This window comes from Coregonus clupeaformis, chromosome 12, assembly GCF_020615455.1.
Source record: "Coregonus clupeaformis isolate EN_2021a chromosome 12, ASM2061545v1, whole genome shotgun sequence".
NCBI lineage: Eukaryota > Metazoa > Chordata > Actinopteri > Salmoniformes > Salmonidae > Coregonus > Coregonus clupeaformis.
The window spans coordinates 35,545,617-35,563,382 of NC_059203.1; the positions used below are offsets into that span (position 1 = coordinate 35,545,617).

Genomic DNA, 17,766 nt, shown 5'->3' on the forward strand with positions numbered 1-17,766 from the left:
GCTAGATGTCAGAAGTGAATGTCTACATCCATCAAATACCTTCCTATCAATGTTACCTATAAATGACATCAGGTATGTTTCTGAAATGTCCATAACTCTATGTGACTATACACCCCAGTAACAGTTCCTTTCTCCAGTCCCCCCTCTACTTTGTGTTTCCTATTGTAGCCGCTGGGCCTCCATAGACCTCACCGTGCCATTATAATACTGATCTATTACCACAGGACACAGGGGTGAAAACAACATCAGAGCCTCAAGAACCACCAAAAATATCACAGCTGTAGAAATAATCAATACTTCCTTAACCCCCTTCATTCTAAATATGCCATTTTTCATAATAGGAAAAAAAAAATGTTATAGCTATAGGTTAACCAGGGCATTGGATAAGCAACATAATTATTGAATATATTTGCAAAATATGTTTATTCTGTAGCTAAGGGCTTTTACTGTAGCTGTTTTGTTCCAACCAGATGGACATACTGTACTTGTCCAAGGCTACCACGTCATCCTGGGTATAAAGTGTAACATATACACTACCGGTCAAAAGTTTTAGAACACGAGTGTGCAAAGCTGTCATCAAGGCAGAGGGTGGCTATTTGAAGAATCTCAAATATAAAATATATTTTGATTTGTTTAACACTTTTTTGGTTACTACATGATTCCATATGTGTTATTTCATAGTTTTGATGTCTTCACTATTATTCTACAATGTAGAAAATAGTAAAAATAAAGAAAAACCCTTGAATGAGTAGGTGTTCTAAAACTTTTGACCGGTAGTGTATGATATTCCCCCTTATACATGTGCAAACTGTTGGAGCTCAGAATCTCTCTTTTCAACATTCAGTTCAAAAATAACAAAACAAATCCTTCCAGATCCAGAGAACATTAACAGTATTTTGCAGAGAGGTTGTGCTAGTAAGTGTCCACTGACACAGGAAGATGTACTGTAGTCAGTGGCTGAAAGTATGACAGTTTCACATCTTGACGTGTACACAATGTTTTTACACCTAGGTTTCAGACCTTCATACACATTTCAATTCTATTTCAGCAGCTCTTGAATCATCTGCACCAGAAAAACATCCACAATAGCAAAATATGCACACAGTGGATTGCATCAGTGCCAAATAATAATTTCATATAAACTTTTTGTTAGCATTATATATTTACCTTATTGTTAGCATTATGGAATTGTATCAGTTCTGAGTGCTGACTCTATGTGAAGGGCTGAGCAAATAGTTTCACAGTCCAGAAAATTGAAGAATTGGAAAAGCGCATAGCAACAAGTAAATTAACACTCATAATGCAATGTGCATTAAGCTTTAAGTCACAATTACTAATAATAAGGTTAGCCGGGCCTCCTTTCTTTGTTGTTGTCCCAAGTTGATGATGTTATTCAGCGTCACCAATATGAAGGTGTATGTTGAGATAAGTTTGTCCAACAAAAGTGGGATTTCAATGCTATCTTTTTAATACAGTAGTATTGTTATTGTATCTTGTACATTCTCTAACCATTTCTACCTCATTTTGAAGACGTTCATGGAAATATTTATTTCCTGTTGTTTCACATGTCTGTTATGGAATAATGATGATGATTCTTGAACTGTTATAGTCTACCTCACAAAATACTGTATTTTAAAATAAATGTGTTTCATGGAAATGAAGAGATAATGCCCAACTCTGTCTCCAGTTTGTTTTCTTACCCCCAAAATCCTGTCATTTCAGGTCATGGTGAGTGTGCCTATAACATGATGGGTACCTGGATAGCTGTTTTACTGTCCTGTCCATGGGAAGAAAACACCTGTATAGTTTGTTGGTTCTTTAGATGGTGGATGTATGACTCTTTATGTAGACAACACTGGATGGAGACCGATTACTCTATTGCAGATTTACTTTGGTCGCCTTCCCCTGCTCAGATGTTGCATGCATCAACCAATGGTTGTGTGTCCACGTCATCGACTGTGTCATCGACCGACAGATTGCTATAACATATGATATGGTTAGCTGATACGTAAAATATCTATCCAGGCGATGTAAGACCTGGCAGGTATCAGCAACTTCTGAGCAGAGGAATGCGCCCATTATGAAATGACCACAGTTACAGCCATGCATCAACTCAACTAGTTCCTGTTCTTAATCAAACAATTCACATCTGACTAATCAGAATACAGATGAGTTGCTAGGTAGATAACCAAATACAACTACAAAACAACTGATTCAACACAATTTAGAAAATAATCTCTCTCATAATCATACACCTGTCATACTAACTATAAATATGAATTGTGATATGTACACTACACCTGAAGAAAAAAATACAGGATACTCTGCCCACCATGGTTTTAATTTCTTACTGCACCAATTAAGACAAATGACAGATATTTAAAATAAACTTCTAGACTAGAGAAACATTCAGTGAACTGTGCAAGTAAGACTCACCCATGTACATAGCACAGGATGTGGTTTAAGCCCATCTAGTCCATTGTAATTTCCTACAATTAGCATTTCACTGCTCTTCACCTCTCAACTACAGGCTGCTTAGCCGGGTCTACCTACAGTATCTCACAAGAAAATAGAGTAGTGAATAGATTGAGATTTTGCACTATAAGTATGGTATGTTTTGGGGATTGGAGAGGACAGTCACCATGTTGATGTCTGTGTGTCTAATCAGAACAGTCCTTCACATTGCTGCAGGTAAGTCTCAACATATGCTTGTGGTGTGACAAGAATAAATAGGTGCACCTCTCAGCTGGCTTTTATAATGATTTGGATAGGTCTAACAACAATTAATGCACATTATTACATCAAATTGAAATAGCAACACTCCAAGTTTACTGTATTTCAATACAGTCCAAAGTGTTGAATATTTCAACATAAAAATGGGGCATTTTACTCACTTTTTTTAACCATATAAACAAGTATTATTTTTTATTTTTTGCATGATCCTTGTGGGTGTGACCTGCTACAGCACATCCTGACAGGCTGCCTAAGATACTTGGTCTATAGGTGACACCTACAGCACCACCTCACCCTCACACTGGTCTGTCTCTGTGCTGTCTGTTTCTATAGGCTGTACTCTGTCAGGCCCTGAAGTGACACAGATCACTGCCTACTCTGGCCAGCCTGTCCTGCTGCCCTGTTCCTGTTCTGAACCCGACGCCAAGCCTGAGTATGTCCGAAGGACCGTTGAAGCTGAGCCAATCAGGGAGATCCTAGCGATCAGGAAGTCTAGTGTTAGTGATGAGTACAGAGGCAGAGTGCAGGTGTTTAACAACGAGAAGCATCCAGGGAACCTCTCTCTCCAGCTCGCAACCATCACTGAGAAGGATGACGCTCTGTACAGGTGTAAAATCAACGGTTCCAGGTTCAGAGACATTAGACTCCACGTGAAAGGTCAGACAAAATGCTTATTTTCATCAACTTCCTTAGCACAATCTACAACTTGCAAGATGATATACTGTATATAACTGTGCATTTTTGGGAGTAATATAATAGTGGCCAAACTTGCTCACTAACATCATAATGACAAACACCTATTACTAATAGCCTTCTCAGAGAAGAACATATGGTGGAGAATGGCCACACACCACACACACTCACCTACAAAATGAACCAGGGAGTGTATACGTTTTCCTTGACCAGGTATATTTTGATCCTGCATCATTGGTTAGGGTCATCTCCTATATTCCTACTCCGATGTGTCAACAATCAGACATGTCACTGTTTGTATTCTACAGGCTGTACTCTATCAGGCCCTGAATGTACAGAGCTAACTGCCTCCCCAGGCCAGTCCGTTCTCCTGCCCTGCTCCTGTACTGACCCTCAGGCCAAACCTCACAGCTTCACATGGTCCATGGGCAGTCGGCTAGCCATCAGTGACATCTGGTCCTCTCTCTCCTCTAACTGGAATCATGTCTACAGACACAGAGTGCAGCTGTCTTCTAACAGCTCTCCTGGAGACCTCTCTCTCCTCCTCACCAACTTCACCCACAGGGATGAAGGACTGTACGCATGCAAAATGACAAGCCATAATATCACAGCGCATAGACTCATCTTTCTCACTGGTAAGCACAGACATTTAGTCATTTCGTCACTGATGGCTCACTGTAAAGATACTAAAAATAATGTTGCACAAATGATTTGCATAAATGCATACAGTGAATTACATTGTTGTTTTATCAGTCCCAATGCTCAGGACAGGACAAGAGTCCAGCAGACATATTCCATACTCCCATATTGCAGTGCTTGCCTTCCTCACATTACCCTTGGCAGTTGGGTGTTTCTTCTGGATATCATTAAAGATCAAGCGGTGTGAAGGTACAACGCGCCATAACAACTGTCATCTTTATGAGTAGACCTACACCCACATGAAAAAAAATACTACAGTTATAGAATGATGTAGTAAACTGTCCTCCACACTAATATCTCTCGATCATGTGTAGTACTTACTATCGAAGTGTAGTATACTGTAGAATACTATACTGTAGTATCCCTCGATCGTGTAATGCTTACTATATAATTTTATAGTATACTACACTCCACACTGTAGTATTCTTTGATCATGAGTAGTACTTACTCTAGAATTGTGTAGTATATTATACTACACAGTGTACTATCCCTTGATCATGTGTAATACTTGGGTAACTTCATTTGAATTCAATCACTTTTGACAGCATCCCTTTTGATTTAAACAAAACTTTCCATACATGTTTGGCCATGGAAGAAGTGGTCAGAAAGTGACTTTTTGATAGAGGTGCTCAAAGTTTACCCATTTTGCATACCCCACCATACTATGAGATATCCATGTATTCAGCACTGGAAAAGATAAACGGTTGAGTTTGATATAATTTAAAGCAGGAATCCGCAGGTCGTGGGCGACCCCATGCCACCCCACTTCTTGTGTAGTGTTTTCACTTAGAACATAAACACGGGGGTTGAGCCCTGAGCCGCCTTGGGCTGGCCTTCTGGGCAAGGTATTTCTAAGTGCTTATCCCGCCTACTCAAATGACCCTGCTGACCCGGAGCTGGAGAGGAAGTGAAAGTCACTTGAAACCTAATGTTACAGCCGCCAGAAATAGAGCAGAGGGAGCCAACAAGCATCATTCTCAGTTCTTGGATCTGAATCAACTTGACCCAAAAAGAGAAAAAGAAGCGAGGACAAAGACTGCCAATGACCAATTCAGAAACCGGGGAAACATTGGAATTAATTTTGAAAGGTGGAAGAGTGACACTGAAATGGCCACCGTTCTCATGGACTGGTAATGTTAAGTGTTGGGTTGCATTTTTAGCCTGCTAGCTACGTTGGCTGCAAACCTTAGGTCGTGTCTACACTTGACACTTACATGCGACTTCTGCTATCAGAATACGAAGACCGCATTTAAAAGACGGGTCTAGACGCACAAAAGTCGCTTTGTGGGCTGATTGTGTTCAGATCTGGTTGACTACTTCAGGAGGTGGTCAGGGATGCATTGTGTGCAGATTTCTCCTCAGTCTGGAAGCAATCAGGCTACCGAAAGTGCATACAGTGGGCAACGTCCTCTGCACTCCTCCCACAAGTCTTTTGTGTTTTGGGACCGAGAGTCACATTTTCATTATAATGTTGGAGGAAATACGTTCCTAGACTGTGAGGAACATGTTTGCTGGCCTCATAAATGCTAGCCAGCTAGCTAATATTTAGGGAAAACAATATTTTGGGGCTAGAGTTATGCTAACCCATTTGCAATCACTTTAGCGTGGCTTGATATATTGCTGGCTAGCTACAGAGGTTAGCTGGCTAGTTAGCTACAGTAGTTAGCTACTGCCATCAGTTGTTGTTGTGTTATTATCATATTTTGTTTATTCCACCATTTATGGAATGCATTCTGGCATTTGAATATAGAAAGGGAAAAGGGAATCTGGACCCACTGTGGACATGGTAGACATTTAAATGTACAGTGGGGAAAAAAAGTATTTAGTCAGCCACCAATTGTGCAAGTTCTCCCACTTAAAAAGATGAGAGAGGCCTGTAATTTTCATCATAGGTACACGTCAACTATGACAGACAAATTGAGGAAAAAAAATCCAGAAAATCACATTGTAGGATTTTTAATGAATTTATTTGCAAATTATGGTGGAAAATAAGTATTTGGTCACCTACAAACAAGCAAGATTTCTGGCTCTCACAGACCTGTAACTTCTTCTTTAAGAGGCTCCTCTGTCCTCCACTCGTTACCTGTATTAATGGCACCTGTTTGAACTTGTTATCAGTATAAAAGACACTTGTCCACAACCTCAAACAGTCACACTCCAAACTCCACTATGGCCAAGACCAAAGAGCTGTCAAAGGACACCAGAAACAAAATTGTAGACCTGCACCAGGCTGGGGAAGACTGAATCTGCAATAGGTAAGCAGCTTGGTTTGAAGAAATCAACTGTGGGAGCAATTATTAGGAAATGGAAGACCACTGACAATCTCCCTCGATCTGGGGGCTCCACGCAAGATCTCACCCCGTGGGGTCAAAATGATCACAAGAACGGTGAGCAAAATCCCAGAACCACACGGGGGGACCTAGTGAATGACCTGCAGAGAGCTGGGACCAAAGTAACAAAGCCTACCATCAGTAACACACTACGCCGCCAGGGACTCAAATCCTGCAGTGCCAGACGTGTCCCCCTGCTTAAGCCAGTACATGTCCAGGCCTGTCTGAAGTTTGCTAGAGTGCATTTGGATGATCCAGAAGAGGATTGGGAGAATGTCATATGGTCAGATGAAACCAAAATATAACTTTTTGGTAAAAACTCAACTCGTCGTGTTTGGAGGACAAAGAATGCTGAGTTGCATCCAAAGAACACCATACCTACTGTGAAGCATGGGGGTGGAAACATCATGCTTTGGGGCTGTTTTTCTGCAAAGGGACCAGGACGACTGATCCGTGTAAAGGAAAGAATGAATGGGGCCATGTATCGTGAGATTTTGAGTGAAAACCTCCTTCCATCAGCAAGGGCATTGAAGATGAAACGTGGCTGGGTCTTTCAGCATGACAATGATCCCAAACACACCGCCCGGGCAACGAAGGAGTGGCTTCGTAAGAAGCATTTCAAGGTCCTGGAGTGGCCTAGCCAGTCTCCAGATCTCAACCCCATAGAAAATCTTTGGAGGGAGTTGAAAGTCCGTGTTGCCCAGCGACAGCCCCAAAACATCACTGCTCTAGAGGAGATCTGCATGGAGGAATGGGCCAAAATACCAGCAACAGTGTGTGAAAACCTTGTGAAGACTTACAGAAAACGTTTGACCTGTGTCATTGCCAACAAAGGGTATATAACAAAGTATTGAGAAACTTTTGTTATTGACCAAATACTTATTTTCCACCATAATTTGCAAATAAATTCATTAAAAATCCTACAATGTGATTTTCTGGATATTTTTTTCTCATTTTGTCTGTCATAGTTGACGTGTACCTATGATGAAAATTACAGGCCTCTCTCATCTTTTTAAGTGGGAGAACTTGCACAATTGGTGGCTGACCAAATACATTTTTTCCCCACTGTAGGTGTAGATGCATGACACGTTCGGAATTCCATGATCAGAACTCTATGATCAGAATACTAAAGCTGCATGAACTGTCAAGTCTAGACAAGGCCTTAGTGTGTTCAATGTTCATACTAGATAACAGCACGGCTACTTAATGTGCCCTCCACTGATATTGGCACCCTTGGTAAATATGAGCAAAACAGATTGTGATTTTTTAAATATTTTTTTTATCCTCTTGGTCTTTCATTCAAAAATATTCACAAAAATCTAACCTTTAATTAAAGAAAAATAATTGAAAGAAAAAATATATTATTATCATAAAACAAATATTTTTCTCAAATATATGTGTGCCACAATTATTGGCACCCCTTCATTCAATACTTTGTGCAACCTCACTTTGCCAAGATAACAGCTTTGAGTCTTCTCCTATAATGCATAATGAGGTTGGAGAAGACATGACAAGGGATCTGAGACCATTCTTCCATACAGAATCTCTCCAGATCCTTAAGATTCTGAGGTCCACGCTTGTGGACTCTCCTCTTCAGCTGATCTCACAGGTTTTCACAGTGAACCATTTTTGTGTTGATTTTGAGGTGTGCTTTGGATCATTGTCCTGCTGGAATATCCAACCACGGCCCAGTTTAAGCTGCCTTGCAGAGGCAGTCAGGTTTTGATTTAATATTGGCTGGTACATGATGGAGTCCATGATACCATGTATCCTAACAAATTGTCCAGGGCCTTTGGAAGAAAAACAGCCCCACAACATCAAAGATCCACCACCATACTTCAAAGTGGGGATGAGGTACTTTTCTGCATGGCTATCTTTCTGTCTACGCCAAACCCACCTCTGGTGTTTGTTTCCAAAAAGCTCTATTTTGGTCTCATCTGACCATAGAACCCGGTCCCATTGAAAGTTCCAGTAACGTTTGGCAAACTGTAGGCACTTGAGTTTGTTGACAGCAACGGCTTTTTATGGCAACCCTCCCAAACATCTTGTGGTTATGTAGGTGGCATCTGATCGTAGTTTTGGAGACTTTCTGACCCCAAGACCCAACTAACGTCTACAATTCTCCAGCTGTGATCCTTGGAGATTTTTGGGCCACTCTAACCATCCTCCTCACTGTGCGTGGGGTCAATATAGACAGGCCGATTGTTAACATCTCCAATTGCTTTAAACTTCTTAATTATTGCCCTGATAGTGGAAATGGGCATTTTCAACCGTTTAGCTATTTTCTTATAGCCATTTCCTGATTTGTGCAGCTCAACAACCTTTTATCGCACATCATTACTGTATTCTCGGGTCTTTCCCATAGTGATGGATGACTATGGGAACTTGGCCTGTGTGTCACCTCGTATTTATACCCCAGTGAAACCTGAAGTCATGGCTTACCACTTAAGTGTTCCTAATCACTCAGGTGAACTTAAAAACGTAAAATATGAATGGGAATATACTTCAGTTAGATTTTACTTATAAAAATGTCTAGGGGTGCCAATATCATGTATTTTTTTCAATCATTTGACATCAATTAAAGATTTGTGCGAATATTTTGAATGAAAGACCAAGAGGATAAACAGCAAATACATTTTTTTACAGCCCGTTTTGCTCATATTTACCAAGGGTGCTAATATTAGTGGAGGGCACTGTAGCTAGCTAGCTAACATTTCTGTATTCGGATTGTTTTGTACTCAAAGGAATTAATGATGGCTTGGTGCGAGAAGCAGGCACAGGGCGTACCGGGCTGGGAACTGGCATTGGAGATCCACGACTGTTCCAGTCCTTCTCTCTCCACGCCCAATCCTCCTCCAGTGAGGACTCCTCCGGGAGCCCCCACGAGTTAGGGAACAGAAACTCATCGTCGTCGTCATCCTCCGACTCCTCAGTGTAAAACTGTTCCCATTCCTGTTCCCATGGTAGTAGGGACTCCAACTGGAACCCCACCGGGTGCAGTGGTCGGGGCTCTTCTCTCTCGATCCCCGGCCACCCCTCTAGCCCCCCCCAAAAAATGATTGGGGTTGCTTCGGCACCGGTCCAGCTCCGGTCAGCGGCTCCACTCCGGAGTCAGAGAATTCCGCTCCACCGGGGTCCAGTCCAGCTCCGGTCAGCTGCTCCACTCCGGAGCCAGAGCAGTCTGCTCCACCGGTGCCTAGTCCAGCTCCGGTCAGCAGTCCGACTCCGGAGCCAGAGCAGTCCGCTCCACTGGTGCCCTGTCCAGCTCCGGTCAGCGGCCCCACTCTGGAGGCAGAGCAGTCTGCTCCACCGGTGCCTGATCCAGCTCTAGTCAGCTGCTCCACTCCGGAGCCAGAGAAGTCCGCTCTACCGGTGCCCAAGCCAGCTCCGGTCAGCGACTCCATTCCGGAGTCAGAGAAGTCCGCTCCACCGGTGCCCAGTCCAGCTCCGGTCAGCGCCTCCATTCCGGAGCCAGAGTAGTCCGCTCCACCGGTGCCAAGTCCAGCTCCGGTCAGCGGCTCCACTCCGGAGCCAGAGTAGTCCGCTCCACCGGTGCCTAGTCCAACTCCGGTCAGCGGCTCCACTCCAGACCCAGAAGTCAGCCCCTCTCCAGGGTCGGGGCCTCCCAAACCAGGGTCCAGACAGGGCTTGGTGCATCGTGGGGGGATTGCCGATCCAGGCCCAGACGTCAGCCCCTCTCCAGGTTCGGGGTCTCCCACACCAGGGTCCAGACAGGGCTTGGTGCATCGTGGGAGGAAGGAGAGGGGAAGCATCGTGCCGAGGTCCAGACCAGACCAGACCAAATGACATTTTTACTTCTAATTACTACTACAAAGATGACCACCGGTCCACCCACCATCGAATGTCAGCTTAAATGGTCATGTCTATTCTATTATCTATATTTCTATGATTTCAATAGGTTTCCTATGGAGGCTTGAAAGTATAATTTAAAACAAAATATATTCAAGTCAACATTCTATGATGTGTGGACCTCCAACCATCTTTGTGGTACCATTTGAACGTTTAAATTTAAATTGTATTCCTGTTTGAGTATGCTGCCTACATACAGACTTGAAAATCACTGGCCACTTTAATAAATGGAACACTAGTCACTTTAATAATGCCACTTTAATAATGTTTACATATCTTGCATTACCCATCTCATATGTATATACTGTATTCTATACTATCTTAATAATGTTTACATATCTTGCATTACCCATATCATATGTACAGTGGGGAAAAAAAGTATTTAGTCAGCCACCAATTGTGCAAGTTCTCCCACTTAAAAAGGTGAGAGAGGCCTGTAATTTTCATCATAGGTACACGTCAACTATGACTGACAAAATGAGAAAAAATATCCAGAAAATCACATTGTAGGATTTTTTATGAATTTATTTGCAAATTATGGTGGAAAATAAGTATTTGGTCAATAACAAAAGTTTCTCAATACTTTGTTATATACCCTTTGTTGGCAATGACACAGGTCAAACGTTTTCTGTAAGTCTTCACAAGGTTTTCACACACTGTTGCTGGTATTTTGGCCCATTCCTCCATGCAGATCTCCTCTAGAGCAGTAATGTTTTGGGGCTGTCGCTGGGCAACACGGACTTTCAACTCACTCCAAAGATGTTCTATGGGTTGAGATCTGGAGACTGGCTAGGCCACTCCAGGACCTTGAAATGCTTCTTACGAAGCCACTCCTTCGTTGCCCGGACGGTGTGTTTGGGATCATTGTCATGCTGAAAGACCCAGCCACGTTTCATCTTCAATGCCCTTGCTGATGGAAGGAGGTTTTCACTCAAAATCTCACGATACATGGCCCCATTCATTCTTTCCTTTACACGGATCAGTCGTCCTGGTCCCTTTGCAGAAAAAACAGCCCCAAAGCATGATGTTTCCACTCCCATGCTTCACAGTAGGTATGGTGTTCTTTGGATGCAACTCAGCATTCTTTGTCCTCCAAACACGACGAGTTGAGTTTTTACCAAAAAGTTATATTTTGGTTTCATCTGACCATATGACATTCTCCCTATCCTCTTCAGGATCATCCAAATGCACTCTAGCAAACTTCAGACGGGCCTGGACATGTACTGGCTTAAGCAGGGGGACACGTCTGGCACTGCAGGATTTGAGTCCCTGGCGGCGTAGTGTGTTACTGATGGTAGGCTTTGTTACTTTGGTCCCAGCTCTCTGCAGGTCATTCACTAGGTCCCCCCGTGTGGTTCTGGGATTTTTGCTCACCGTTCTTGTGATCATTTTGACCCCACGGGGTGAGATCTTGCGTGGAGCCCCAGATCGAGGGAGATTATCAGTGGTCTTGTATGTCTTCCATTTCCTAATAATTGCTCCCACAGTTGATTTCTTCAAACCAACCTGCTTACCTATTGCAGATTCAGTCTTCCCAGCCTGGTGCAGGTCTACAATTTTGTTTCTGGTGTCCTTTGACAGCTCTTTGGTCTTGGCCATAGTGGAGTTTGGAGTGTGACTGTTTGAGGTTGTGGACAGGTGTCTTTTATACTGATAACAAGTTCAAACAGGTGCCATTAATACAGGTAACGAGTGGAGGACAGAGGAGCCTCTTAAAGAAGAAGTTACAGGTCTGTGAGAGCCAGAAATCTTGCTTGTTTGTAGGTGACCAAATACTTATTTTCCACCATAATTTGCAAATAAATTCATAAAAAATCCTACAATGTGATTTTCTGGATTTTTTTTCCTCATTTTGTCTGTCATAGTTGATGTGTACCTATGATGAAAATTACAGGCCTCTCTCATCTTTTTAAGTGGGAGAACTTGCACAATTGGTGGCTGACTAAATACTTTTTTCCCCCACTGTAAATGTTTTTCAGAGAGTGTAAGGGATGGAGGGTAAAGTGTGTGTGGGTGGGGGATGAGTAGGCCCTGAGGATGAGTAGGTCACCCACTCAAGGGTAGAGGAGTCTCATTGAATTCAATAATCCAACTATTTCTCGTTCTTCACGCAAAGGCTTAAGAAGGCCTGCATACTCTTGAAAGGGTTCCCTAATTCATTCTTCTTAATATATGTTTATATATCAGGTATTTTCCACTGTACGTAGAGACATACTCATTACGTTTCACAGCATACTGAATATACAAATCAGTTCTACGTAAGGCTGTTGTTTAGCAAACTGATGAGTTTCTAGAGTACCTGGCCCATCTGCCAGTCTGTGGAAAAGCCCCAGATAGGCACACATTTGGGGATGGCTAGTATGACAATGTCATTACCCTTCTCTGTCCCAGACATTCCCAATCCTGTTAACTTCACATCCACTTCAGACGAAAACTTCAGTGTTTGTCTATTCACATCTTTCTATGTCATGGAGGGCTGAAGGGTCAGAACAAGTAGGGGGTGACCCGATGCCCTCTTAGACACTATCAAAGATGACCTACTAGTTCATGTTTCATTTTTCTCAGTGAAGTACAAGATCACAGGATAACCTCTCACTCACACACCCAGCAGTATGAGGAGAGGAAGGTGGTAGAGAGGAAATAATACAACAGTGACATTTAGTGGTTGTCAGTAGACAACTATTTCACTTTGGGAATTTTAAATGTTATACTATTTCAACCTTTTTGATGATATTTTATTAAAACATTGACATATTGCAAAACTGATGAAAAATATTACAAACAGGAGGGGATCAAACTAGGTCATCTGTAAGGAATTGTATGTTACTTTAATAAAAGACCATCTACAATAGTCCTACATTGAAAATGAGAATCTCAAATCAGAGTTCACCAGTATTTCAGTGGAAATAATTCAATATCATTAAAAACTCAGCTGCAGTTACAAATCAGTCAGTGTGTTAATCAAACAGATCTCCCAGGCTGGGTCTGCTGTCTTTCCCTGTTCTGCTCCCCCTTTCCTCCGATATCCCTTCTTTACTAGACAGGTCCTCTTCAGATCCGCTTCTCACTGGCTGGGCTGGTGCATAAACCCTCCTCTCTCTGAAGACAGGGACAGTTTGAGCTGTGTCAGAGGAGGGAAAAAGACCATTAGCTTCTGTGAATTGAGGTGTCCTTGCTGATCACATGACCAACATGATGAAGTAAGAACTGAAGACCAACGCAAAAAACATGCATAGGCATAACCAAACTTCTGTGTATGGAAAGAAGGACCACTTCTCTACCAGTGCACTAGGTGTCTACTCATCAAGAGGAGTGAACCAGGGGTTCTGAGGGTTCGTTACCTAGGGGGGATGGTTGTGTTCTATGCTGTGCAGGACTCGCTGTCCATGGATCCTCCTCCAGATTATGGGGGATCCCCCAGCTCTGCACTGGGGTGAATGGAACTGCAAAGTCTGTAATTTTAAGTGTGTCCACAAAGTCACCAAGGGCCTCACAACTCACCGTTGCCACAGCCTTTAGCCTACCCTAGCAGTAGCCTACAGCTTATAATAAGGCAGGGTTGTGTAGGCCTACTTTTGCACGGTATTAATAGACTAAGATGTGGGCTCATAGTGGAAGTGTACTTTATTTCAGGGTGTTTTCACCATACTAATGAAGCTTCATTAAAATCCTGTCTAGGAGATGGGAAACAACAAGTCCCAAAATGCAAGCCTTTAGACCAGTGTGGTGTCAATATAATCCAAAGGGGAATCAAACTCAATATACTTTAAAATGACTAAAACCAAATCGAAACTGTGTAGAAATGATAATGGACCTACATTCATACAATTTCTTGACTTGTGTCCAGCTCGCTAATAATCACCGAAATGAAAGCTAGACAGTCAGGGAGCAAATATAATAACTAATTTATAGTGTGGCCCTCTGGATCACTGGCGTAGCACACCCCCCGCAAGCCCTCGCATGGTAGGGGGGGTCAACGCGCTTTGGGGGCCCCCAACCCCAATAAGGTCAGCCCCCCAGATAGCAAATGAACAACATTTTTAGAATGACAGGAAATTAGCTTTAAACTGCTAAATGTTATCTCTGCCTCATGGCAAAATGTGTAGAATAGCAGGAAATTAGCTCAGAGATTCTTGAAAGTCGGGACAATCCTTGTCCGGCTGGGAAACTTTATATTTATATATATATTTTTTTTTTTTTCAAGCTTAAAATGTACATTTAGGGGAAGTTTATAATGGAACGATTATTCATTTCCATGTCGGCTCTATGCCTGTAAATGCCCTTGTCCTGAGGAAAGGACCCCAATTTCAAACTCTTCAAAAAAGTGTATTAAATTCTAAAAACATGCAATAATGGATATTAACTGAAACATTATATCGGTATGTAGTTTCTTGCAATAGCCCTCTGTGACTTTAAATAATATTTCTCTCAAGACTGTGATTCCTAAAAGATGTGTCTGGAGATTTGGTCAACTCCATCAGATTTGTCTAAAATCCTAAATTAATCAGGAATGAGCAGGGTCAGCTATACCATAAGGACCCCTTATTCACATCCTCATTACATATAGTGCAACAAGGCCACTCATGGTCTGTAAAGTTCTCTACTTGTGATAGATTTATACAAACAATATCGGAATCACCATGGTCACAACCATAAACTGTCAACCCCATCAGCCTAATAGTTTAAGATAGAATTATCTATCGAAAAACAAAATTGCTACTGTGTATACCACTTGAATGAAGAAGAAAAAGCAATTTTTGTCAACTCCATAAAACAAACTCTTTCAGATTTTTGTCTTAGGTCAACTCCCTATTTTAAAAAATGTTTTATGTTTAGAGGCACATTTTTTTTAGTATCTGTTGTCAGATGTTGTCAACTCCATCACTGATGGAGTCAATATTTTGTCAATATTCTGAAAAAATATTTTAAGCACTGTTCTGCAACATATGCTTAAACAATTGAAGTATTTAGTGTGCTCGACCGAAGGGATAATGTTTGCTTTATAAATGTTGTTTTATGTTCTAAATCTAGAAGAAAAAAAACGGCCAAAATGCTAACAAAACTAGCCCTGGAGCATTTAATAGTGCTATAAAACAAAACAAAAAGAAGTTTGGAGATTTGTATTACATATTTGAATAATCTAATGTTAAAATTAAACAATCAATGCCATTAAACAATTGTTGGACAATAATTGTAAAAATGAAATACCTTTTATGGTGTCTGACAGAGTTGACATAAATCCAGTTAGTTGGATTCTAACACATGCACACATGCACACATGACTGTAAGTCGCTTTGGATAAAAACGTCTGCTAAATGGCATATTATTATTATTTTATTTTTATTTTTTTATTAGGAGATTGTTCCTTTACATGGTGTCATATCTGATAATTTGGTCTATCAAAATATATATACAATTATTTGTTAACATTAAGACAAATATGTGGCAAAAAGTTTTCCAATCTTTCAGAATCCCAGATCTCTAAAACAGCAACATTTTCTATCAGCCTCATGGCAAAATTTGTAAAATTGCATGAGATTTGCTATAATATTGCAAACTTTTCTCTCTGCCCATGGAAGAAAGAATAAAGGTCCTTCCTCGGACCTTGTGGGGGTCCCGCGAAACGGCGCTACGCCACTGCTCCGGAACTAGTTAGACACCCCTTTAGATATTGTAATGTGAAATAAAGCAGGCCAGTTGAGCTGATGACAGTGCAGTGTGCATCACTAATTCCATCACTTACTGCTGAGTGGAGAGCTTTGGGTGCTGGCTGACCCAGTGACATAAGGAGACCGCGGTACTCCCTGGTCCGTTATGTTCCTCGCGGGACCTGCAGTGGGGTTCAAAGTTTCTCTCTAGTTAATCATAGCAAGCAGCACTGTGTATGTAACGTTTCTTACTATAGCTACTCACTCACAGGAGAACATACAACATTCATCTGAGTGTTGTTATCTTATCACTTACCAGATGAGGTCGCTAGGCCCATTTCAAACCACTCCAGTCCAGCGCTGGTCTCTGTGATGTCAGGTACTTGAGGAGACGGTGACTGAGGGCTAGAATAAGAAATTCGCGTTGCGAATTCTCGGTTGAGGTTTTGATAAGGTGAGTCGTCATTTCGCAATAAAACACTTCGTATTAAAGGCCTTGAGTCCATAGCTAACTAGCTAGCTAAATAAGATGAACTCGGGTTAGTCCTAAAGCGAACAACCTGCGCGCAGGACGGCTGGTAAGCATTCTGTGCAGGCACGAGATTAGCTAGCAAACGTTAGCTAGATAGCTGGCTAACGTGTTAGCTGGCTGGCTAAATTGTTAGCTAGTTAGCTGGATGGCTAACTTGTTAGCTAGTTAGTTCCTGCTTCTGCTGCGCCAAACCTTGTTTAAACTCAGTCTATCTAGCTACTAGCGGTTGATGAGTTTGTGAACAACTTAAAGGCCATGTTTGCAAATAAATTAGCCAATAATATAAATAGAACATACATCCCTTGTAGATGCTGGATAATTTTTTTTTGTGAAGCACATGCTCTAGTAAGCAACGCCCCTCAAGTGCATGATGCAACTTGTGTGATTTTGCCTGTCCTGTGAAGTTCGTTAAGTGAAGACGAGCTGACTGGGGACATCTGGTGAAGACGCCAGTTCTACAAACAAGTAATGTTAGCTACCTATTACTCCACGGCCTGAATAAAACAAAAATTATCTGCTTGAAGGTAATTGTCTCTTTTGGTAAAAGGCATGAACTTGGCATTGCTAGCTGGCTTCTGACTTATCCATCCTACTTTACTAGCTAACAACTGACAAGTTGCATGGGGAAAACAAATAGCTATATTTGCAGTGGTGGAAAAAGTACCCAATGATCATACTTGAGTAAAAGTAAAGGTACCTTAATAGAAAATGACTAAAGTAAAAGTGAAAGTCACCCAGTAAAATACTACTTTAGTAAAAGTCTGAAAGTATTTGGTTTTAAATATACTTAAGTATAAAAAGTGAAAGTATAAATAATTTTAAATTCCATATTAAGCAAACGAGACAACAATTTGGTTTATACATTTTTATTTACGGATAGCCAGGGACACACTCAGACATAATTTACAAATGAAGCATTTTTGTTTAGTGAGTCCGTCAGATCAGAGGCAGTAGAGATGACCAGGGATGTTCTCTTGATAAGTGTGTGAATTGGACCATTTTCCTGTCCTGCTAAGCATTCAAAATGTAACGAGTACTTTTGGGTGTCAGGGAAAATTCATGGAGTAAAAAGTACATTATTTTCTTTAGGAATGTAGTGAAGTAAAAGTACAAGTTGGCCAAAATATAAATAGTAATGTACAGATACCCTAAAAAACTACTTAAGTAGTACTTTAAAGTAATTTTACTTAAGTACTTTACACCATTGTATATTTGCTAAGCTATCCATCTGATTGATAAAGTTGATAAAAATGCTGTTAGC

General features: G+C 41.5%; 1 protein-coding gene and 1 long non-coding RNA gene across 2 annotated transcripts; one reads left to right on the plus strand and one right to left on the minus strand.

Moving 5' to 3' along the window:
• The first annotated feature begins 2,642 nt into the window (after window positions 1-2,642).
• Window positions 2,643-8,525, plus strand: LOC121578758 (butyrophilin-like protein 1). Its single transcript, XM_041893148.1, has 4 exons — window positions 2,643-2,691; window positions 3,067-3,390; window positions 3,735-4,154; window positions 8,515-8,525. Exons 1-4 carry the CDS (start codon window positions 2,643-2,645, stop codon window positions 8,523-8,525), a joined length of 804 nt encoding a protein of 267 aa, XP_041749082.1.
• A 3,736-nt stretch (window positions 8,526-12,261) lies between these two features.
• LOC123492087 lies at window positions 12,262-16,980 on the minus strand. The gene is made up of 3 exons (XR_006661621.1): window positions 16,290-16,980; window positions 16,069-16,155; window positions 12,262-13,446 (listed from the first exon to the last, which is right to left on the minus strand). It is a non-coding gene; the product is annotated as an uncharacterized LOC123492087 (long non-coding RNA).
• Between the last annotated feature and the right edge of the window lie 786 nt (window positions 16,981-17,766).

Coding starts and splice junctions, on each gene's coding strand:
- LOC121578758 (XM_041893148.1), top strand. CDS start 2,643: ATGTTGATGTCTGTGTGTCTAATCAGAACAGTCCTTCACATTGCTGCA. Junction 2,692..3,066: donor AGTCCTTCACATTGCTGCAG/GTAAGTCTCAAC, acceptor CTGTTTCTATAG/GCTGTACTCTGTCAGGCCCT. Junction 3,391..3,734: donor CATTAGACTCCACGTGAAAG/GTCAGACAAAAT, acceptor TGTATTCTACAG/GCTGTACTCTATCAGGCCCT.